Source organism: Cydia amplana, chromosome 5, assembly GCF_948474715.1.
Source record: "Cydia amplana chromosome 5, ilCydAmpl1.1, whole genome shotgun sequence".
In the NCBI taxonomy this organism is placed as follows: Eukaryota; Metazoa; Arthropoda; class Insecta; order Lepidoptera; family Tortricidae; genus Cydia; species Cydia amplana.
In genome coordinates this window covers 7,503,450-7,529,649 of record NC_086073.1, presented here as the reverse complement: position 1 = coordinate 7,529,649, position 26,200 = coordinate 7,503,450, and the positions used below count along the sequence as shown (strand labels likewise).

Genomic DNA, 26,200 nt, shown 5'->3' with positions numbered 1-26,200 from the left:
TACGGTTGTTTATATGAGTTTGTACCTAAAGCTTCAGAGCTTGACCTATACCAGTAGACTAGTACCTACCTAAATAGTTAATGTGGCTAGATAACTATAGTCGGATTATTCCTATTTGCATTATTTGACAAATGTCACTCACAACAGCAATACAACGTAAAATGTCTTGCACGTCGAAATCACAAAGGAAGACAATTGCAGCTGCGAACGTTTACGTTCTACGTCTTTTTAATTTAGGGCTGGCCGGATACCACCGTTATGAATCGGTGGTCGTCTAAGTAAATCGATATAATTTTTTCATTTCAGGTCACAACAAAGCATTATTAAATTTATTATATTTTCTTATTATTAATGACTAACCATATAATTCTAGCTTTATTTAAATCTCAAATAAAAATTCATTTGTTTGACTTCGTGAATGTACTCTGTGAGAAGGCCTTGCTCAAGCCTTGCTATTTGCCCAGTAGATATTTATTAGAGAGGTAGGTATGTTGGAGACTGTGTTGGAGTAAATGGCAATGAATTGGACATATGTCACTATCATGACCTCTCAGCAATTAATGAATCATTCCATTTCAGATTTAATTCACATGGCAACTAGGGTCCCGCTATGTATATTTGAATATATCGTAATTAATGTAAATATCGATCTGGGGGCACGGCAGTGCCCCCGCCAAGTCAAGCAAAACAAACGGCCGTACCATCCTTATCTCGAATCACTTTTTCATGCAGATCTCACAAGTTTAACTGGGGTTTCCTCTTTCAAACTATCGAACTTTCAAAGGATCTAGTATTAGTTAGACCTTTTTATCGAACGAGCGAGCGAAGCGAAGCGAAGTTCTTACATTCGACTTTGAACACGCGGCTGGCTAGCGGCACGTCTCGGCATTTCGATGTTTTTCGAACGAGCGAGCGAAGCGAAGCGAAGTTCTTACATTCGACTTTGAACACGCGGCTGGCTAGCGGCACGTCTCGGCATTTCGATGTTTTTAAGCTGAACTGTCAGAAGATAGTTTGATACTCAATAACTTAAGTAAATTTGTTCTAATTTAAATGAAATTGGGTAAACGTGTAGTCGAGGGCATTATATTTTAGTCATTAAATTATGAGCAGGCCCGATCAAAAGGTTATTGAGCTAGAAGAGCTTAGAAGGCCAAAAAGCTGTTTGTGAGAGGTCTTGCTATTCTGGTCATTTTATTGCAAAAAACATGGTCGAGTTTAGTATCAAATGAAAGTGCTCGACTTACACTTTTATAATATCGTTTTTAAATTTACCATTTTGAAATAATTAGCAAGATAAAAATAAAATAGAATAAACATAATATATGTATTTGACATTTGACAGGAAATATTTCGGCTTAGCACAGACAGATAGAGTTTATTTTAATCTCTATGGTGGTGACTTAAATCCAGGGGAGGGACAGCCGTATACGAAGCCCTTTATTCGAAAAAATAGCGCCATCTATATTACTTAACGCTAAACTTGTAAATGGCGCTTCAAAATTGATGCAAAAAAGCAAATCTTGTCAGTAGAAAAAGGCACGAAACTCAAATTTTCTATGAGACCATATCCCTTCGCGCCTACATTTTTTCTACTGACAAGATCTGCTTGGCCAACTAAAGTCCGTCAACCAAATCTTGTCAGTAGTAAAAGGCGGCAAATTTGAAAAATCGCGGGTTAGCAACACTGTGTTCAAATAATTCCAAAACGCGTGTCATCTGTGTTTTATCTGTGGAATGTGGATCGTGAATGACAGCCGTCACCTTATTTGTTTTCATTTGGTTTTCATTCTGAATCGTTTCTGTTTCAAGAGATATTTCTGCTGTCACCATTAAATACCAATACATTAAATAAGAATAAGCAAAGCTAAGGGGCCTACAATGTACAATCATGCTCGTTGATGGTAAACATTACTGAAACAAACAAACAAGTACTGGAAGAACTCTTTCGAACTTTTAAGATTGTGTTCAGTTTTTTTGTTTTAGGGTTAAAAGGCATAAATAAAATTAAAACCATCCAACAATCCAACAAGACCATAAATTGTGTCCTGGAAACCGTCCATAGGCCCACATGTCTAATATTTTCAGCAATCGGTTGTGACTATTTACAAAGGTAAACCTTTTAAACAGTATTAAGAGCACTGGTTGGACTGTAGCAAAGGGGGGGCTGGGACTTAGATTTTTTTTTGACAAAGTGGTGTCATTATGACACTATTTTTAAATGATTGTAATGTGTATATCACGTCAAAATAAGCATCTTTTATTGGAAAAACTTTTCTCTAAAATAAAAAATGGCCGAGTTAGACACCTCCAAAGATTGATATTTTTAAAGGGAGCTGGGACTTAGAAAATTTTCATTGAGAGTGGTGTCATTATGACATATATTTTAAATGATTTTAATGTATAGAACACATCGAAATAAGCAACTTTTACTTGGAAAACTTTTTACTAAAACTGAAAATGGCGGAGATAGAGCTTAAGGCAGGCCAGGCTTTTAAGGCAGGTCGGAGTAGGTACGACGACGAGCGAAGCGAGGAGGAGTGTTAGGTAGAACTGCGACCATACAGCGCGCGAGCCGAGCGAGCGAAGCGAGCGTGCCGCGGCAGCGGCCGGCGAAGCGCCAGAACCGACGTTTTTATAATAATACAATTTTACAAGTCCCAGCTCCCTTTAAAAACATCAATCTTTGGTCGCGTCTAACTCGGCCATTTTTTATTTTAGAGAAAAGTTTTTCCAATAAAAGATGCTTATTTTGACGTGATCTACACATTACAATCATTTAAAAATAGTGTCATAATGATACCACTTTGTCAAAAAAAATTCTAAGTCCCAGCCCCCCCTTTCGTACAGTCTGACCTATATCGCCGTTCTTTCGCAATATCTACCTAATCCATACATGTTTGTTGCAGGATTAAATCTTGCTCAATATAAGGCGTTCGTAGTAGGTAGTATCTCTTCAGACAATACTTACCTATGGCGGTTTATGTACGTGTACAACGCAACCAAGTCGAAAAGTGACCCTTATCTTATTTACCTTTAAATTAAATAAACACCCAAATATCAGTTGTTTTATTTTTAATATGTATATTGTACAATATATACCAATCAAAAAAAATACACAGGTATGTCATATTCATCCAGAACAGTACACTAATTTACATTATCAAGTGGCATATTATATTGTAAATAACAAATATATGCACTATCTAATTATCTGCATTTTGATATGATTTTATTTTAGTAAACTTAGAAGACATAGATAGGGAACAAATAGAATATAAGCACTACGATAGAGAGTTGTTTTTGATATCTTCAAATTTGTTCATCATTTTGATTAACATTGTTTTAACATCGCTTTTAAATTGTCCGTCCATGTTTTAATTTTTTTCAATAAACCGCGAGTGACAATTTGAATTGACGTACGCAGGGCGCGCTCAGCGGAAAAAAAAATCTTTTGGTTCGATGTACATTGCTGCTTTTCTTAGCGCAATACTGCTCTTTGAGTGTTGCCCTACTTCAGTTTGCTTTACATTGCTACTGACAAGATTTGGTTGACGGACTATATATTATACATACTACTCTTTGCTTAAATCAATCAGTTAAGGGCTCCACAGACCTTGCAATAAATCCACGCGATCTTTAATCCATTGCCGCGACATAAAATAGTAGAAATTAAATAAAATGGAACTCAAAAATGTCCATACTAAATTGTTGCCATGTGTAAGCATTTTACGTCAAAAATGTGACAGTTACGTAGAAAGTGGCGCCCTCATTTATTTTCTATTATTTTATGTCGCACTATACGAGTACCTAAGTAGGTGCAACAAAGTCAATCGCTATATAATTTTTGGTTAACCGCGAGTTCTCAGTTCGGGGCGAACTACTAGTAAATATTTCAATAATAATTTTGTGTATCACACACCAAACTACTATAATGGATTGGCTTATTAATAAGCGGCGACAAGTTGGTGCTTAAGTTAACCGAAATAGAATCCAACAATTCTAAGTCAATGAAAAAGATAAAACCGATTTTACGACTAGCTAACATTGTGGGATTCTACAAATCTATGGACAAAAGTTGAAGGTATCATACATGCTAAAGGTAGTTCACCCAGTAATGACCAAAATCCTAACTAAAGTCATGAGGAAACGACCGAAGAGAGAGATTGTACGGTAATATTTTACCTATTTTAGTTAAAATTAGACCTGCTATCTTCAGTCTCGAAATTTCCCGATTTCCCGGGAATTCCCGAGACTGAGTTTTTCCCAGTCCCGGGAAATTTAAAACCTTTCCCGAGACTGATTTTGCATGCCCTATTCACGATATGCCGTTATCTACATGTAAAATAATTATTAATATGTATGTATTATTCTTTTACGTCCCTTAAAAAGACCTGGACGTCCACAATAAATTATAAGAGCTACTTTTAAGTACATATATTATATCTAAATAACACTCCTAGCGATACAAAATGGCCGTCGCAACGGTTAAAACTGACATAAAAATGTGTACCTGACCAAAACTGACATAAAAAGTTTAGTGAATACAAACCTTTTATATATCTAATCAATAATCATGAATGGTGCGATTACAGATAGGTATATAGCATCTCAACCTGTTGTTACCATCGCTTACCGTGATCGTAACGAACTTAATAGGTCAATCGGGTCTTCAGTTACTCAAAGTTCTTACGCATATCAGGGTCAAGTTAACTAAGAGATACGCAGACAAGATATCATGCTATGTGAATAATGGAGCAAAACTATACATACAGGTCAATGCTAAGATCACTAAAGCCGTTGGATAATCGTCTCAAGTTTCAGCATCCGTTATCAAGATATGTTGATTGTATTTATTTCTGGTATTTTTATTGCCGCTCAAAGGTGATACGAGCATTTTTCTACATCTACTCATATATGTGTATGTATTTTATAAATATGTGGTAGTTTATATATATTTTATTTATTTATGTAATTTATAAGTATAGTTTGCTTTTTTTAACTCACTCAATATATTTTCTCTCTCTCTGCACCAATTGAAGGTATCTCTGTTTGGCCCTATGGTTGACTGGTAGAGAATGCCATTTGGCATTAAGTCCGCCATTTGTACATTGTTGTATATATTTTGTGCAATAAAGTTTAAATAAAATAAATAAATAATATGCTACATTTGTTTCTTTGTAAGTTTGTAACTACCTATATTGTTTAAAGTTTATAGCGCTATAACTGTATACCTAACTATACAGCCGGTAAGCTGCATGTAGAATAATCTCCGTTGCTAATACGTGTAGCGTGCGTGTAGCCTGTAGGTCAGTAAAAATTTTTGCTTTTGTGGATAGTGGAAGATTTTTTCTGTCTACCTGTAAGCATATTATATTTTTATTAGTGCACGTTGAATATCTTATTTACTGAATTTTACTTTGCCTACTGTTAAATTCAAATATACCTAGGTACCTCATGTATTTTTTTTCGGAGCATAGGAATTCTGTATTATCGATAAGTGGAAACTGTTTTGGCTTATGTGTTAACTATGTATTTTATTGTATTAACTATTTATGTGCTGTAACTTTAATAAAAAAATAATAAATGAACCATGAATCCCATGTTGCATGATCATGAGAACTTGAAACACTTCTTAATATGAAATATTCCGGACTTGGGCAGAATGTAACCGGTTTAAAAGCAGCAACTATGTTCTTAATTCAAAATGTTTCCTTTGTCGTAAAAGCGTTAATTGTTGAACTTGTTATTCAAGGCGAAAATGGTGGGTGAATGTCCTCTTGTCCAGTTAACACAGCGTACCTAGCAACAGGGTCAAGGCTTCGTATTTGTAACTTGCTCGGACACCTATCGCTAAATGAAGCCGTCCACGCCTAAGTTAAGGCTTCGTCACACAGGCGCGTTTTCCGGGCGGGGCGTGAGCGGGGCGCGCCGCTTTTACATATAAAACACTCACGCCCCGCCCGGAAAACGCGCCTGTGTGACGAAGCCTTTAAAACGAATTACATTACTATTTAAAGTACTTCCTTGCAATTTTGTTGTAAACAGGGAACTCCAGATTTCAAAAGGCCTGTCCACCGGTAATCACTGCCTGACTCCCTTTCTAACAACCTTTTATTTGTTCAGTGATCATTTTATAACAGGCGACCCTGGTGTGTCTCATTCTCGTTTCATTTTCGTGACACCAAAACTACTATTATTTACTCGTACCATCGATTTACACAATGTCATTTATAGTATTTTTTTATTATGATTTATTGATTACATTTTATCTTGTTTTAACGGTGAGGCTTGACTTGAAGCTGGCGACCACTTGCTAGTTGTTACGACAGTCTTTTTGCGACACCATTTACGTACCTACCTCCGTAGCTTTAAAGTACCTAAGGCATACTTAATTGTCACGTATCGAGTTCTTAAATTATCCGCAGATTGTCTTCGTCGAAATTCCTACCTGGGCACTTTAAATGTTTTTGCTAGATCGGTAATAATTCGACGATGATGATCTACTTATTACTAGTCGGCTACTAGCTAAGAAACCACGTCGATACTGCCCTCAATTCGACCCGCATGATCGATTTGATGATTCTTGTTTATGAATGACTTCCTGCGTTACTTTCTACTTCTTGGTTAGAAGATTATGTGCAGCGGAGTTTATGATCAGAAAATTAATTGTTACTTTCCAATCATAAATTCACATTTGCAAAGGGAGAGGCATATATGTACATATGTAAAATATGCCGTAGCATAGCACAATACAATACATACAATAAAATACTCACACAGCACACACCTGATACAGTTTACAATCGGTACATATACCTATACAGAAACATAACAATTGGATAGGGGTAAAAAACAGGCGGTCTTGTGGCTTAAGAGCGATCTCTTCCAGATAACCTTTGCGTAGCGGAGACAATAATATGCAGTAGGCGGTGCAAAGAAAAAATATAAAAAGTTGAAATAAGCGTACGTACGTCGTAGGTGCTTTTCTCTTTTTTAGGGTTCCTAAGGTTGATATACGGAACCCTATTACAAGCCTCCGCTCATTAGTAGCTGTCTGTTAGCTATCTTCTGTAAAAATGCTGTGGTCAATGATGATGAACCGGTTCTAAGATTTAAGTTTATGATTTTTTAAATTTGTTTATTATGTATATGATAATTATGTTCCACATAAAATATAGGTAGGTACTTCCTCGCCTGTTAGGAACTCTGACAGGCAACCGCGTAAACTAATCTTATTATTGAATGTGGGCTTGTTAGAATTATCTTATGAGAGTTAAGCGTGAAAGACGATTAATAAATTTAACAAGGAACTTATTTTCTTAGAATTCATTCATGTTATACTCGGTTTTCAATAATGTCCATACGTATAATGTCATTCAATAGAACTTGCTAACTATTATTAAATTGTACAACGGGACTTAATCGCGTATATAAGTTTTCAGATTTACCTCCGACGTTTCGAGGACGGCGTTGTCCCCGTGGTTTCGGAGAAGACTGACTATGTAACTATGTCGTTGAACTATGTAAACAAACCGCCATACTGAAATTGACACTGAATGTCAATTTACTAGTACCTTGTTTACATAGTTGGCAAGTTCTATTGAATGACACTTTAGTAGTCAGCTAGCCGCTAGCCAAGTAGCCACAGAGCCACACATACTCAAACGTCCCTGAAACCTGTGCAGTGTAACCCCAGTGTAGACGACAGGGAGTGCTTCGATTACTTAGTATGGTAGGCAGGTACCCTACACAGCATTAGGATCAAGTTACTCGCGAGTATAATCTGTCAACTAATATGTGGATCTATGCGTATCATGTTACATACATATTATATTATGTATAAAAGATACAAAGGTATATGTACATACAGTCAGCATCAATAGTAGCATTCTCGAATAGCTGTACAAAAAGGGGTATGTAACTATAAGTAGTTGGTCAAACTAATTTGTCAGTAAATAAGAACCAAAAAAACTATACTCATCCTTTTCTTTTGGGTGCTAGTGCTAGTGTAAGACAAAGACAGTATGATTCTTTCTGTCTATGTTTGAAATGAGACAGTCCTTTAACAAACTATACTTACTTATAGGTAAAACAATTAAGTAGAGTTTAGCAGGCACTTTTGATCGCGGACTGTAGAGTTCATACGGGTAGCTATAGTGGGTGGCAGATAGGGACTTTTGGAGCGCTGTTGTTTCCTCTTAACTACATAACAGTTGAAGTCATTTAATAAAAGCCCCTTTTGTGTAAATAGCTAGCGTAATATCGATAACAAAAGCTGTTACCATTCTACGCTGAGCTCTTTGTATCTAATGATTATAATGCAAATAGGACCTGATAATACTCTAATTTACCTATATATAGTGGGTTATCATTATCAACTTATCAGGCTACATGTTGCCCGCATGAGCTTTGGGGAGTACTCGTGAATTAGATTATGGACAGTATTTAACTTTATCAAAATAGACGTCACATTCGCGTGTGCAGCGATTTGCAAGAAAACTGAGCGTCCAATTTTTGAGGGCCGATTTGACATCACTTGGGTAATTTTATATTTTTTTGGTCTGCCTGAACCCCGGCCTACACCATCGATGGTGTTCCGTGGGTCCCACTCGGTAACCATTTTGGCCCACCTTTCAGGGTGCATGCGGCAGACATGTCCCGCCCAGTCCCACTTAAGCTTTGCGGTCTTGGCACCTACATCTACAACTCGAGTTCTGGAGCGCAGTTCCGTGTTTCTGATTCGATCAGTTCTGCGAACACCTAGTATACTGCGCTCCATCGCTCGCTGGCATACCTTGAGTTTGGATTTTAGAGCCTCCGTTAATGACCAAGTTTGAGCGCCATAGGTTAGGATAGACAGAATACACATGTCGATGAGTTTGCGCTTGAGACACAAGGGAAGGTCACCCTTCAATAGCGCCTTCATGGACCAGAAGCTCTTCCAGGCGTTTTCGATACGTCTATTGACTTCTATGGTTTGCCTGTTTTCGAAGGAAGCTATCTGGCCCAAGTAAATGTACTCATCAACATACTGTATATCCTGCCCATCTGCCGTGACCCCATATTTGGCTCCGTTGGTCATCAACTTAGTTTTCGCTCTGTTCATTGTGAGTCCAACTTCAAGGCTCGTAGTGCTGAGATCTTGTTGCATGTGTTGCAGCTGAGATGCCGTGTGGGAGAAAAGAACAATGTCGTCGGCAAAACGCAGGTTAGTTAACCGTTTATTACCGACGACAATGCCCAGCCCCTCCCACGAAAGTATTTATTTATTAAGCCATATTTTCTTTTATTATTTTTTGACTCTCAAAACGATTATTTTCAAAAGTATACCTACAATCAAAATATTTTCACGTTGATTTTTACTGAATAAATTTTTCCACTTTTAGAGTGCTGTACTGTGCGGAAAGAGTCGTAGAATGTATTGGATCCCATACATTTCAAGACTCTTTTCTTTCCGCACAGATTACCTATAGTTACATGTATGGAGGAGGCCAATACACTAAACAATTTTTTTTTTTCATTTTATTTTTTTTAAAACTAAGCGCGGCTATAATTCATCTGTCCCAAGATTCATTAAAATATAGCTTTCGAGTAAAATAGCTGTGACATACAGACAGACGAACGGACTGAAGGATGAAAAAAAGCGGCCAAGTGCGAGTCGGACTCGCCCATGAAGGGTTCCGTATTTAGGCGATTTATGACATATTAAAAAAAAACTATTTACTAGATCTCGTTCAAACCAATTTTCGGTGGAAGTTTACATGGTAATGTACATCATATATTTTTTTTAGTTTTATCATTCTGTTATTTTAGAAGTTACAGGGGGGGGGGGGACACACATTTTACCACTTTGGAAGTGTCTCTCGCGCAAACTATTCAGTTTAGAAAAAAATGATATTAGAAACCTCAATATCATTTTCGAAGACCTATCCATAGACACCCCACACGTATGGGTTTGATGAAAAAAAAAAAATTTTTGAGTTTCAGTTCTAAGTATGGGGAACCCCAAAAATTTATTGTTTTTATCCTATTTTTGTGTGAAAATCTTAATGCGGTTCACAGAATACATCTACTTACCAAGTTTCAACAGTATAGTTCTTATAGTTTCGGAGAAAAGTGACTGTGACATACGGACGGACAGACAGACAGACATGACGAATCTATAAGAGTTCCGTTTTTTGCCATTTGGCTACGGAACCCTAAAAAGGGATCCGTTTTTAGGGTTCCGTAGCCAAATGGCAAAAAACGGAACCCTTATAGATTCGTCATGTCTGTCTGTCTGTCTGTCCGTCTGTCTGTCCGTCCGTATGTCACAGCCACTTTTCTCCGAAACTATAAGAACTATACTGTTGAAACTTGGTAAGTAGATGTATTCTGTAAACCGCATTAAGATTTTTACACAAAAATAGAAAAAAACAATAAATTTTTGGGGTTCCCCATACTTCGAACTGAAACTCAAAAATTTTTTTTTCGTCAGACCCATACGTGTGGGGTATCTATGGATAGGTCTTCAAAAATGATATTGAGGTTTCTAATATCATTTTTTTCTAAACTGAATAGTTTGCGCGAGAGACACTTCCAAAATGGTAAAATATGTGTCCCCCCCCCTGTAACTTCTAAAATAAGAGAATGATAAAACTAAAAAAAATATATGATGTACATTACCATGTAAACTTCCACCGAAAATTGGTTTGAACGAGATCTAGTAAGTAGTTTTTTTTATACGTCATAAATCGCCTAAATACGGAACCCTTCATGGGCGAGTCCGACTCGCACTTGGCCGCTTTTTAGGGTTCCGTAGCCAAATGGCAAAAAACGGAACCCTTATAGATTCGTCATGTCTGTCTGTCTGTCCGTCTGTCCGTCTGTCCGTCTGTCCGTCTGTCCGTCTGTCTGTCCGTCCGTATGTCACAGCCACTTTTCTCCGAAACTATAAGAACTATACTGTTGAAACTTGGTAAGTAGATGTATTCTGTGAACCGCATTAAGATTTTCACACAAAAATAGAAAAAAAAACAATAAATTTTTGGGGTTCCCCATACTTCGAACTGAAACTCAAATTTTTTTTTTCATCAAACCCATACGTGTGGGGTATCTATGGATAGGTCTTCAAAAATGATATTGAGGTTTCTAATATCATTTTTTTCTAAACTGAAAAGGAAAACTTTATTTATCAAATAATTATGCTACAAATAAAAGTAATTAATTACAACTAACAAAAATAAAATAAACTAATAACTAAATATATACTAAACTAAAACTACCTAAAAAGTAAAAACCTACAAATAAAAAATTGGCCCCAAGTCTGTGCCGACCGGTAGGGTCGGGCCAGAAGCCGCGCTGAACGGCAACGCCAATGCGTTGGACGAGGTATGCTCCAGCCTTCCGGTCACCCGTTGCGTCGATAAGGCGCTTGGCCAACTCCCTATAAACGCTGTGCGCGCCTTGACCCCACGGCACAAGCGTCTCCACCGCAAACGGCTCAAACATGCAGCTGCTGTCTATGGCTGCATATTTGCGCCGCTTGAGATGCTCTGCCGCATCGGCAGCAGCGCCAGCCCTAGAAGAGGTCCCTGGAAGATGGGACGGCGCGAGGGTATCCACGCACGTGGCGTCCCAGACGAGTGGTCGACCCAGCCTCCAGGGAACCAGCGTCATGCCATCTGGTCTCTTCCCGTCGTCACGCGCTAGCCCCGTCGGTTCTAGAACCGACGGCGCTCCGGCAGAGACGAAGGCCCGGCGCAGTATGTCATTAAGACTGGCGTGGCGTGCCATGCGGCCGGCGCTCTTGGTGCAAGAGAGGCCGTGAGTGCCAAACTTTGACACGTCAGTGCCGCAGTGGCAACGGTGTGGGGCCACGCATGCCGCCCCCAAGCGCAGCGAATTTAGTTTGCGCGAGAGACACTTCCAAAGTGGTAAAATGTGTGTCCCCCCCCCCCCCCTGTAACTTCTAAAATAAGAGAACGATAAAACTAAAAAAAATATATGATGTACATTACCATGTAAACTTCCACCGAAAATTGTTTTGAACGAGATCTAGTGAGTAGTTTTTTTTATACGTCATAAATCGCCTAAATACGGAACCCTTCATGGGCGAGTCCGACTCGCACTTGGCCGCTTTTTTATTTTGGCTACGGAACCCCGTATTTTAGACCAGAAATCTATAAAATGTGACAATAATCTACTTCTAGATAAAATAATGTCGTCATGATAGGTATAAAGATCCTATAACAGTCTAGACACTGTATAAGGAATATTATCTTGATTAATGAGCTAGACTTGTCATCTAGTTTACAAGGTATGATTTAGTTTAATCATTAGATCCTTACGCAGTGAACCGTAGAACTAGAATGGGGTCAAGTGATATATAAGTAAAAATGCACTATGCACCTTACTTGTATGTAAATTTGACAACTGCTGCTCTACTATAACTTTTAACACATTAAAAGTAGGTCATGAATAATATGTCAGCACAAACAAACAAGTGGTAAATATTAAACATTTCGTATGTTTATTTTACTCGATTACGTACGTAAAAGCAAACCGTTGTATTACTTGTATTATAGCCGTTTTATAGTAATCGGAAAACCTTAAAAAGTTAAAAGTTTAGGGCTCTTTAAAATCGTCTCGACTAAGTACTAATAAAATTGACATTTGAAGGTAGGCACTTTTAGAGTAAAACGCAATGATATCTCGTACAAATTTGATCTTTAAGAAAATGTATTTTGTTTGGTTGCAGATCGGTAGCGGTGTCCCTACTAATATGGGTGGTCTGCGGAGTCCTATCCACGCTCGGAGCCCTCTGCTACGCGGAGCTCGGCACCTCCATAACCCGGTCTGGCGGGGACTACGCGTACATCCATGCAGCCTTCGGTCCGCTGCCCGCGTTCCTGCGGATGTGGATAGCGCTGCTGATCATCAGGCCCACGACGCAGGCGATCGTGGCGCTGACCTTCGGCCACTACGTCGTTAAGCCCTTCTTCCCGGAGTGCGAGCCGCCGCAGGACGCCGTCAAGTTGCTGGCCGCCGTTTGTCTGTGTAAGTAGTTTTATGGTCGACATAACAGGAATTAAGCTACGTTAACTATCTCCTTAACTTTTGGAAAAAGAAGAGACGACTTGTGTTTTTTTCTGCGTGTGTTAGGCTTAGGAATCTTAGGATTTATCGTAGGAAGAACAATGTTTTCCTTTTTTTCTGGAGTGCGAGCCGCCGCAGGACGCCGTCTCCGTCTGACGTCTGACTGTGTGAGGTTTTTTGCTTGTCTAAAATTCTGATGGTGGGAATTTATGTTTCGCCGTTTCCTAGAATATGCATGGTAGAACCTACTGACTGCGACGACAATATATCGAGATATATATGTAAATACGTACGTTTTCTTATTCGATTTCAAGTTAATAAAGGGAATTTTTAAAATTATTAATAACGTTTCTCTATTAACTACGCAAAAATTTTAGGTAGCTACTTAATATATTTCTTATTATTTTAAGCTTTAAGTAAGTTATAATATGTAATTATTGACCCTTCTACTCTCACTCTCTTGGTTCTGTTTTGGTTCTTGGTTCTTGTTTGGCATGTTTTCATCTAGAAGACCCGAAAAACAAATACCTAAGAAGAGTCTACCTATCTTAGTTAAACATGAAGATGGCATACATATTTCAAGTTCTTCATTTGCTTGCCTTTCTTATATGTAAGTACCCCTTCGGCCGTGTACGTAACCGACCTTTCGTAACTGGTAACGAAGGAAGAAAAAATTATCTTTGTACGATACTGGTTTCGAATAAAGATTATTTTTTCTTCGTACGTAACCATAGTTACGAGAGAAGAAATTTTCTATTTGAAATTACGAAAAAAGACTATCTATTCCTCATACGTAACTGAGTCAAAATGTTTTAATCATCATTGAGCTTAGGTAACATACTGATATGAAACCTCTTCAAACTCCTTACTGTTATAGACTAGACTAACTGTTATATCCATGAATGAGTTTCAAAAGAAGACTCTATATTCTGTATCCTCCTTGTGACCAGTTAGAACTTATTGACGGGATGACGAATAGGAACAGATTTTCAGTGTGACCAATAGCTACAAAATTAGTATGTGACTTAATAGAACTAAATTTACTTGTGACAGGTTGAAACAAATATTATTGCTTTCTGCAGTATGACCGGTTAGAACAAAATTTTGGTGTGACGAGTTGATCCTAAATCGGGAATACGATACTAAATTATGCCCTTAAACGGATCATTACATTATGCGCCAAGCAATTATTTTAATTCATTATACAGTTGCTAGTGTACTAGGTGCACCAAATTATAATTAAATGATAATATAGATCTATTAAGCCTTTCTTTGTAATTAACTAGCTTTTTCCCGCGGCTTCGCCGGCGTACTAAGACTACTAAAAAATGAGGTTTTCCCCAAACAAACTTTGAACCTCCATTTTACCCCCTTATGGGGTGAATTTTGAAACATCCTTTCTTAGTGCACCCCTAGACCTTATAAGGAACCTACGTGCCAAATTTGGAATCTCTAGAACTAGCGGTTTGGGCTGTGCGTTCATATGTCAGTCAGTCAGTCAGTTTCTTCTTTTAGGTATATATTTATATTGAAAATCGGCGATGGAATAATTAATGGTACAATCAGCATCAAAATAGTAGTCTACAAGTATAACTTTAAACTAAAGGTAAGGAAATGAAAAAAATTACATGTGTTATAATATGTACCTAATTAAAACGTAAAATTTCTAAGCAATGCCCCACAGACATATTAAATGGTGTTATACATACAAAAGAGCTAGTTAAGTCTAATCTTCAACTCAGGAATATATCGATTAAGACGGTTTACAAAATTAGACATTTTACAACCAAGACCTGATGAAATTAAGTTGGTTTTGCTCACATAGTCGTTATGTAATCTAGTCTAAATAAACTGATAAACTGATAAACTAGTCCTTACTTAGTCTAGGCGAAGGATCGTATTAAGAAAATTAATTCTTACTATGTAACTGGTTACGAACCACCTTCGAAACCAACTAGCTTTTTCCCGCGGCTTCGCCGGCGTACTAAGACTACTAAAAAATGAGGTTTTCCCCAAACAAACTTTGAACCTCCATTTTACCCCCTTATGGGGTGAATTTTGAAACATCCTTTCTTAGTGCACCCCTAGACTTTATAAGGAACCTACGTGCCAAATTTGGAATCTCTAGAACTAGCGGTTTGGGCTGTGCGTTCATATGTCAGTCAGTCAGTCAGTTTCTTCTTTTAGGTATATATTTATATTGAAAATCGGCGATGGAATAATTAATGGTACAATCAGCATCAAAATAGTAGTCTACAAGTATAACTTTAAACTAAAGGTAAGGAAATGAAAAAAATTACATGTGTTATAATATGTACCTAATTAAAACGTAAAATTTCTAAGCAATGCCCCACAGACATATTAAATGGTGTTATACATACAAAAGAGCTAGTTAAGTCTAATCTTCAACTCAGGAATATATCGATTAAGACGGTTTACAAAATTAGACATTTTACAACCAAGACCTGATGAAATTAAGTTGGTTTTGCTCACATAGTCGTTATGTAATCTAGTCTAAATAAACTGATAAACTGATAAACTAGTCCTTACTTAGTCTAGGCGAAGGATCGTATTAAGAAAATTAATTCTTACTATGTAACTGGTTACGAACCACCTTCGAAAGATGGTGACTGATTACGTACGAGAAAAAAATGATCTTTATTCGAAACCAGTATCGTACAAAGATCATTTTTTCTTCCTTCGTTACCAGTTACGAAAGGTCGGTTACGTACACGGCCGAAGGGGTAAGTACTTATCTACCTTTACTTACCTTATGGCATCTTAATATTCTACACCTACTAAAAGCTATTTTATAGAAAGCTTTTTGATGTGTTTAATCCGCTCTACTAATGTAGATTGACTTGACCTACTTATTGAGAGAAGTTAAATCGACATGTATACTAATTGAACAAGGGAAAGCATTCAAAATTTTAAAGCGAAATATTCTTGTTGATAACCTTAAAACAGGTCAAGAGAAATCTCTTGATACCTATGTATTGTAAATGCGTATTGTTTCTTGTCCGATACATTCTCTTTCGAAATTGATAGTTAATTAATGTATCTACAGTGTGCGGTTGTGCGTACATGCATAGTGAAAGAAAAGTACAATTAACTAGTTGCTCATTTATTCAATACATTCGCAGATACAGTCTTGATTAATGTAGATATTGGTTATTAAAGATGGAAAGTTTTAATAAGAATAATAAGCCAAGTTAACTTCAGTGCATTGCTCCCGTTGATTTTGCTCACATTGACTTCTGACTCGCTGAGCTCATCATCAATGCATATTTGATACAACTGTCGATTGCAATCGGTTATCTAAATGATCTTGTTTACTCTCAAACCATGGTGGGCAGGCAAACTGAGTTGTTGTGACTCCTGATCGGTGTGATCGGTTTTACATCGCAGTTACATATTGAGTGACTGGTATTGAATGCCGCTGTATTGTTTATGTCAAAAATGATGATTAAATTTTTGCGCCTTAATCCCTTGTAATAGGGTGAAGAATGTACCTATATATATCTTAGACATCGAGCGTAGTAGGTACCTACTTCTATTTACGCACTAGTCGACGGAAGCACAGAATAAGTAATTGACGGAAGTAATCCATCCGCGAGATTCCTTAAGAAACGACCTGTTGAATGGTTAGCGTGTTACTCCAGTGATGTTATTGGTGTCGCATACTGAGTACGCTATCAGAAAAACCAGTATATGTTTGAACTCGACACTAGTAGCAAATGTGTGTCAACGGAGATCAAAATAATATTGTTTGATGATGTAAACTCCGTATTAAAAAAAATATCTTATCATGCCGCGTGGTTCTCACGGTAGGTACCTATACTTGTTATTGTTTATACGCCGGTTTACTGCTATCTTAAACGTTGTGTACTGTGTACTTTAATTTTCCGACACTACATGAAACCTAATTACATAAATACTAAACAACAATCGACTTTAAATTCTCATTAGTCTCATTACTAACGGAAAAATCAATACTGGCGGTCTAGCATGAGATGAGTTGCGTTCTCGCGCGCGACTCCATAGCTACATCTGGCGCAACTTCAAGAATGGACTCGCGCGCGAGAACGCAACTCATGCTAGACCGCCTGATTAAGTACACTAAGTACCTAATTGGCTTTTTTCAAAATATGAATAAAGCGCAACCCCTCGTAAAGTTTGATACCTATCCTAATTTTAATAGTATGGACAGTGACATCAGTACATCAAATACAGCAATAAGTACAAGCTTGTACAAAAAAAAATGTTTGCCAAAACTTATTAATGTCATGTCTTACCTATATCTCGCCCGCTACAGCAACAAAAACTAAGCAGTAAGTACCTAATATATATAAAGGTCAAAACAATTACTCACAATGAAATTATACAATGAATGAGAAATCGAAGTTCTTCCAAGATAAGCGGCTCAATAAACATAATTGACCGTTCGACGGTTCCTCTCACGTCGAGAGGAAGCGTCACTTAACCTAATTACCCCAAGGAACCATTCGCGACTCAGTCGGAAAATCAACCAGTTGCCGGCGAAAATTCAGTTACGATTGAGCGCAAACTAAGTAAAAGCACTGACAATGTTCGCTGAAGACGCAATTTAATTTGACGTCTATGGCTCGCTAATTTGATTGACTTTGGCTAACGGTTAATTAGCTGTTTATTAATCGAATTCCAAACTGGCGGCCTAGCCAAGGTGACAATCGCTTGCGTTTCGCCATCGAATCGCTTTGTGTCTCTCTATTGAGTCTCTATCACTCTTCCGTATTAGTGTGACAGTGACAGTTGCGTTTCGTTCTCTACGGAGCGTTAGCGATTGGCATGTTGTCTACGGGGCCTGCTATCAGTAGCATGAGGACATTGGAAACTAACCATTCCCTGTCGTCTATGAGATAATTTTCGCAGGACTAGCACAGGGATGTTGTGTACAGCTAGCTGCAAAATGGAATTCATTCATAAAGTGATGGCCAGCATGCAGCTGGGTGTACCTAAAGCGAGCTGCAAAATTGCATGGACACATAATGAACGAAATCATTATTAAGTGTCCATGCTGTTAGGTACTGAAGATGATGAAATTGTTGCAGGCATCCTGACGGCCATCAACTGCATCAGCGTGAGGTGGACCATGCGGATCCAGGATGTGTTCACTTCCTCCAAGCTGTTCGCACTCGTGGTCATCATCATCTCAGGCCTTTACTACATCTGCATTGGTAAGTTCACTTTTAAAGTACCGTTCGGATTCAGACTACTGCCGCAAATGTCAAAGTTCCGGCCAGCAACACCGATTTCGATATTTGCGGCAGCAATAAATGTCGCACTACAATAGGTACTGCCGAAATAATACTGGTGTAATGATATTTAAATTACCATCTTGATCTTCTATTTTACTCATATAATGTAGCTATACTTATCCATACTTATCTCTGATAAAGTCGAAGAGTAATCTCGATCTAAAAGTGTTTCATGGTTCGATTTAGACATGTCACACATTTAGGCATGTGACACTATATGGGTATTTTCGCTAATACCTAGGTACCTACCTTGAACATATTTATAACGACTCTACAACTTACAGTATAGTCTCCCTAATAGTAATTTGAACGGTTAGCACTGACCACTTCCACCTCCGCGTGGCGGCTCACATGGATGATACATCCGTTGCAACCGGCTTGAGTTGGAATTATAGGTACCTATATTACCTATATAAGTAGTTTGGCTACTTCTTATTTAGTATTATTAATGTCTGGGAGACCGAGCTTTGCTCGGAAAACATAAAAACTCAAAAAGGCGCGTTATTACAAAGATAAAATCTAGCTAGATCGATTTTTCGTCCCCAAAAACTCTCACATACCAAATTTCATCGAAATCGTTAGAGCCGTTTCCGAGATCCCCGAAATATATATATACTTAAATAAATATACAAGAATTGCTCGTTTAAAGGTATAAGATTAGCTAGACCAATTTTAATTAGGCTTCAATGTAAAACGACAAAGTTCTATACTGGCCTAGCTTAGGCCTAGGAATCAAATTGGTTGACTGTATAGGTGGGTCGTTCTACCGTTTCGTGCCGATTTCGTGTCCGAGCCCACATGAAGCGTTAAAATTATATTTTTTTACTTGTGGTTATTTTTAAAAGGTATGTTTATGTGGTACGAAAAATGCGCCAGTTTTGGAATTTAGCTAAACCTAATGATCTATTAAATAAAAATTAAAAACATGCGAAAAGTTCATTTCCCTCGCACCTAAAATGGCGTACCATTGGGTTCGAAAATTAAAAAACACTATTATTTGCAGATAAACCCTACTTTCCATTATTGTTTATAAATAAGCACATAATCAGTATTATAATGGTACATGGTACGTATTTTTAAAGTTAAATTATCATAGAGAGAACGCACTTTTTAATTTTGTCACGCGAAAGACTTCATTTTCACTCTAAAAAATTGCCACTCATGCCAAATCTAAACGCGCCTTTATTCACGAATAACTGTGATTGCTACGTGTTTTTACTACCTTAGTCTACCGCAATACGTCAACGAAGGAGGTTTCGCGCTCTTGATTTACGAGTAATTTAGGTTCTCCTCACCGGAAAGGCACTTTGTCACGGTTACTACTCATTTTTATCCATTAAGTAATTTGGTGCTATATATATTGCAAAAAAATCACCTTGTTAATAATCTGTTAGCATTTTGGTATATCTTCATTACTTTTACTTGATGACATTCTAGCCTTAAAGACTATATAGAAATTTAAAAAAACCGTCGAAAGTTCATTACACTCCAATTCATCCCTCTCCATTTCTTCCAATATTGTCGGGTGAAGGAAATGAACCAGTTTGGAAGGAAATGAACAATAATTTTGTATGACAGATGTGATACCTTTTTATGTTTTTAGCCCACAGCCCAAGAGTTATATACACACATACGCTCTTAAATCATAACTCCCATGTTTTGAAACGTATATATGTCCAATTCTTTCGACTTCGTTAGACCGTTTCACAGAGTTTCAGGGTATAGGTTCTTATCTATACCCGACACTATGTCATGGGAATCCTGTTGGTTGTGAATATTGCATATAAATAAGCAGATAGGCGCGTAAGTAGGTTTTTTTGTCATTGCAAATATTGTAAATATATCGGATAGATACATCATATTTCCAACATTTTATAAATGCGGAACATTTTGGACAGATGACCCGATTGAAACTTATCTAACGCCTATTAATGAAAAAAATATGCTAATTAAAATACTGAAAACTTTTGATAGTTCTTGAATAAAGCTCAAGAGCGAGTCCTCCGACGCCAGATATTTATGAGGAGGGTCTCACAAAGATCTGCTCCCGGGAGCCTCTTTTTGTGCTAAGTTAAAAATACAGGTTGGCCGTATCAGGGAAATTTCTTGTAACTTTGTAACCGTCTAAAGGCCAAGCAAAATCTAGAAAGTTCATGAAACAATGGTCCAACACCATCTAGAACTGGAGAGGAACGTCCCATTCCCACCCCTTTCTGCGAGTTCCGCAAAGAAAGAGCAAGCAGCTCGGAGCGTCCGATTGTGGCGCGCTTTCCTGCGAGGCTGAAAGCCGAGCTTTCGCAGGAGAGTAGACCTTAAATTGTTTCAATGCCCAAATGCAACCGATGCCGAAAGCCGGGCTCCGCAAAAGGTGTTAAAAATTTCTTTTAACTATTAGCAGCGGGCACAATCGTGCGAGGTCAAAGACTGAGCTTCAATGGAGCTGACCTCAATCAAGAACCAATAGCCGAATGTATTAAAAAGCAAGGCTGAAGGCCCGGGGGAGCTTCAGATAGGGGCACATTTCCGTGCAAGGCCAAATATCAATCTGCAAGAGAGCAGAACTTTGCTAAGTGAGGCCAAAGGCCGAGGTCCGCATAAACGCTGAAGGCCCAGTCCGTCTGATCACGTTGCGCTTCCATAGAAGACCTAACTTGAGAACTAAGAGAGCTTGAAATTTAACCAATGTGATCTCGGACCCTCCTGCGGCTTGACCTTTGCATTTTTCCTCGAAAGTGCGACTTGTTGAGTCTACAACCCTATGGAGTTTGTTATTTATAATAAAGATTTTGATTATTGGGGCGTACTCGGCCTTTGGCCTCTATTTACACACGGTTTTGTGTTTCGTAGAGTACGCTCTTCGACCTCCAATGGCTTTAGAGCTCAACATCGTGTTTGCGGTCCGCTAGTTTGCTTTTTAATACACAACTATTTGTTCGTCTCCAGCTCTGCTGTCCTGCAGCTTTACCACGGCCCGCCGTTCCCTTTGAAACGGCTTATCATGGTCGTGTCCGAAATATAATATTCTGGCCCACTTCATTATTTAAAAAAACAGCATCTGCCCTTTACAAAGACGGCTAACTCACATTACCTACATCGATACTGGATACTTTAAAATTATACCTCAGTTCTTTCCCGAATAATATATTTTATCATAAATAACGATTGTTTTTTATAAAAATTTGTAGATAATTTAAGCTTTTTTAATTTCATTTATGTAAGCAGTTTTTTACATTACAAATCTCATTATTATATGTTTCTAGTTCTGACAAATAATGAGACCGAAAACGAATACTGAAACATCGTAAAAAGTATTGTTAAAAAGTAGGTTATTATATTAAACAGGTCAACAGGGTAGATATACTTTTAAAAAGCCAAGATATTTATGGTTCCATCGTTTAAAATATTATCACTTTGATTTTGAGCAATAAAGTTAATTTATATTTAATCTAATTTCATTTCCTTCTATTCGTGTTTCATTACCTTCCCTTGCTTTTTCATTTCCATCTGTGCCTTCATTACATTCCTTATTTGTTTTCCAAAAGTATAACTAGTATATAGATGCCTTTCTTAAAATAATATACACAATACGTATACACATTCACAATATCAAACTCTACACTGTAACTTCAAAATAAAAAAAATCTCCAAAAAAGTGGCAAATCGGCACGAAACGGTAGAACGACCCAGGTACCTAACTTTGTCGCTGAGCGAAACCGAAAACAGTTGAAGGGTCGGAAAGAACATGTCTAGTCACTCTGACAACATTTTGAATTATCGCGGTTTGAAAGGAACAATGTACATAATTAATTAACCATATTATTTTCGTGTATATGTGTTATTAAAGTGAGAAAAAAGGAGTTATATTTATGATAACAGAGGCAACAGAAGCTGTAACTAATAGTTCATTGAGAATGTAGAGCATTTTGAGACTAATTAAATCTAATTTTTCAAAATAAGTAACTAGACATGTTCCTTCCGTGTACCCTTCAGTTGAATTTCATATGATTTAATCTCGAAAATTTTCTTGTAGCTGCGACTACATCGACTATCATGTACTTGTTCACACAAAGGTACCTAGACTGTTTATTATCTAGATCGGATCGGAATCGGATCGTAAGAAGTACATAGGGTACCTAAGTAGAGGTTTGATCTCGATGTTTCCATACTGGAACAAGTCCATGCATACCTACATAATTTCAATCGCTACCGGTTTGCTATTTCTGTTGCGTATTATTTATTTATCATGTCTATGAATATTAATAAATTGAAATAAAATTTATTTCCATTATGGTTATTATGCAAACTGTATAGGTAATTGTATACTCAGTCGCATAGCCACCAATTTATTAAGATGCAACGACCATTAATTTGGCTGTGTTTCGCGTTCTTATTAAGTTTACCTACTCACAGGAAAGTTTGACTATTTTTTTAGGGCTATCTGGTAATAGTGGTAATTGCTTATTTATTCCTTGCCAATACATTTTAAACTAAACCAACTATACAGTTACACAACCGCTCTACATAACATGATTTGTAATATAAATTTAATGAATGTTACATTATCCTTATTTATTTCCATAAATGTCGAGCCGTTAAATTTCTCGTACTTATGTCATGGCACTCATGGCCACAAATGATACGTATAAACATAAACAAAGCTAGGTATATACTTCCCGAGTGCAAATGATTATGAACCACTTTAGGAAAAAATCCTGAGTGATATTTATAGACGTGTTACTGTTATGGAAAATTTCTGCGACAAATTTTAAATAATTAAAGTTTTCGAAGTCGGTTATATGGTGAATGTATTTTGACAGGACACACGGAAAACTTTGAAAACGCCTGGGAGGGCAAGTACACAGCTGGCACTGTGGCGCTTGCCTTTTACTCCGGTCTCTTCGCCTTCGGTGGCTGGAACTACCTCAACTTCGTCACCGAAGAGCTACAGGATCCGTACAAGTAAGTTCATTGTTCAACTAGTAGACGATAGTAGACGGGAGGTGGGGAGGTAACGAAGGGGAACGTCGGTATGTGATATTATAACGTGGATGATCTGAAAATGTACCCGGGTATGTCCTTAAACTAAGTCTAAAAAGAGAGGTATGGGCACTGTGAATGTCATCTTGCTTTACGTGGTAGGGCACAGCACAGCGGGTAGCATTCCAGATCTATAAGCAGAGCCCAACTGGGGAAATACCTCCACCTTGCAGAAAACCGCAGCCAAATAACACTAGACCCTACTTATAGTGTTGTGTTCATGCCGGTGAGTAAGGTTGCCAGAGCTCAACGAGGGTGCGGGGTGTTAGGATCGGCAACTCACATGTAACATAGGCTACGGTGCCGGCGCCCATATGCTACGGTGACCGATTACCACCAGGCGGGCCGTATACTTGTTATATTATGGCAAATAACTACAAACACTTCTATTAAACTAATCACACAACTAATCAATCCAATTCACTCGGTCACTCCATTGCTTCAATTTGATAGTGACGAGAGTAACAGGACACCATAGGTACCTACTTGTAATTTAATGAAGCTACAAAACTAGACGAACAAAGTAACGAGCGTTATTTATAAGCGATATTAGGTGAAGGCACGATCTTCCTCCACTAGGGACAAGTCCGGGTCAGCTATTCTTATAATGACGTGGTTATATTTCTTGTGGCACACGACAAAAATGTGCAGACGATTAAAAATAGTAGGTACCTATGCAAGTATTTCAGATAATATTAACTAATGGAATACTGTTTATACCTACTGTTATTGTTATGGTATGTTATCGCTATTGAGGAATTAACTACTTGTGCAGTTTTTGCTTTTTCGTGATTTTGCAGAAAATTAGGTTGAGCTTTACCTACATATGTATATAAAACATTACCTACATATATAAAACAATGCTTCATGAACGACTATAGTTACCTGCAATGTTTAAAAAATATAACGGGATATCAATCCCTCTGGTGTCAAAACATTAAGTTAACTTATAAGAGGGTTATTAAACTTCATTTTATAATTAATCCTAAGAATGGAAGGCGAATAATTTCAATGCAAACATTGCAAACCGTTGTGTGGTTTTCCTGTTAAGAAACGAGTTACTTTAATATACATATGTGGTGTTAATATTCAAAGTGACGGTCATTTGTCTTGATCATATTATTATTAAAATTAGTTTACCTAATATAAAAAAGAAAATAAGGTTTTTTGTTAAATATCTCGTTTTAGGGAGAGGTACATGGTTTCTATTAAAGGTACACTGAGGTACACAGGAGGTACAATGTGTTTAATAAATATTTCGTTGAAATTCGCTGAGGTCCACACGCCATGCTGATGCTCACAAGTCTCACAACATAAGGCAGTCTTAACAAATACAGAACTTCTCGTTAAAGCAGTGCTTGTGCAAAGAATCGACTTTTAAATTCTTTGAAGTAGATCCCTCGAGAGATTCTCAAACAAGCCTAAGTGCGTTCGTCTGTTCAGCTATGCTTTTCAGTTAAATGTAGGTTTTATTGGACGTCCATTAGGAAGAGAATACCGGCATTAGGTGATTTACTACGCCAGAAAAGTATTCTATTTGATTACTAAATTATACGTATTTGACTGAAATAATCTATTTTTAACCGACTTCATAAAAGTAGGAGGTTATCACCGAGTTTGACCGTATGTTTTTTTTAGACATTGACTTTTAATAATGAATACAGTTTAGTGACACTGCTTATTTCGGATTGACTCACCTTGGATATGCGTTCACTGCCTAACCCTTTTAAATCGATGACAATCTGAAATCCGGCCATCATTAATTTGTTGTTTAGAAACTATCAGTTAATTAAAATTGGTGAAAGTTTTAACCTAAACCTCGATTACTTATGATCACTGGTGAAAACTTTTTCAGTGAAAGCTGTCCCTGAAAACTGACCGAGTGTGCACAGAGTAAAGTACCTATTATACTTACTTTACTCTTTGGAGTAAAGTAATACACGTATAAAAATTTAAAGGAAGACCGTGACTTGATACTAATAATTTCATGTCATAGGTACAAAGAACATCCAATTTCTTGAAACAATAAAGGTCAGTTATTCAGACGATTTCTTTAATTCAGCGATATTAAATCGAGGAAGATATATTATGACTGCGGGTAGTGTACCTAATGCCCATTTCAGAGTCATTCCAATCGCTTAACGAACACGGCCGCGCCGGGCGCTAGTGACCTCATGGTGGACTTTCGTTTGGGCCAAATACCTTTCGCCAAATTTCACTTCCCAACAAACTTATCGCAATAGTTTCATTTCCCAAAGGAACCTTTAGCAAAGTTACACTTCGCATATAATTTATTTGGTCAAATTAATTATCATTTGGCATGATTTTACTTTGTCAAATGTTATTAGGACAAAAACTTATTTAGCAAACGTTTTTTATTGGCTAATATTATATTCCAAAAAGATGTTGATCAAATTGTCACTTCGAAAATTTGACAAATATAATTAAATACCTAAATTTGTCGTGTTAATATAAGTAGGTACGATAAGTCTACGTAATTTGGGTGGGTTAGGTTAGGTTTGAACTGCGATCCTCACAAAACCGAACCGCTATCAGAAAAGAGAGAATATAATGCTAAAAACGTGTAAATTCTAAAATATTATTGCAGATAGGTAGGTACTATTTTAATGTTTATGGTTCAACCAATCACATCCGTTTGCGTAAAACATAACCAAAATGAAAAAAAAAAACCAAGGTCGGGATAAAGTATTTCAAATGAAAGCAAAAATAAAAATACTGCAGGCCCTCTATTGGTATGTAAATTGTATGCCATGTAATATTTTGGG

The 26,200-nt window shown here is 37.4% G+C and overlaps 1 protein-coding gene and 1 long non-coding RNA gene across 2 annotated transcripts in view; one reads left to right on the top strand and one right to left on the bottom strand.

Annotated features, from left to right (window-relative positions):
* Positions 1-26,200, top strand: part of LOC134647982 (large neutral amino acids transporter small subunit 2) — a 40,993-nt gene that overhangs the window by 2,746 nt on the left and 12,047 nt on the right. The window contains exons 2-4 of the mRNA XM_063502403.1: positions 12,743-13,041; positions 18,171-18,296; positions 23,195-23,336. Coding sequence (XP_063358473.1) covers positions 12,743-13,041; positions 18,171-18,296; positions 23,195-23,336 — 567 coding nt within the window. The remainder of the gene's footprint in view (positions 1-12,742; positions 13,042-18,170; positions 18,297-23,194; positions 23,337-26,200) is intronic.
* Positions 11,886-26,200, bottom strand: part of LOC134648016 (uncharacterized) — a 441,830-nt gene continuing 427,515 nt past the window's right edge. Inside the window, exon 2 of the long non-coding RNA XR_010096873.1 lies at positions 11,886-12,074. This is a non-coding gene — a long non-coding RNA (uncharacterized LOC134648016). The remainder of the gene's footprint in view (positions 12,075-26,200) is intronic.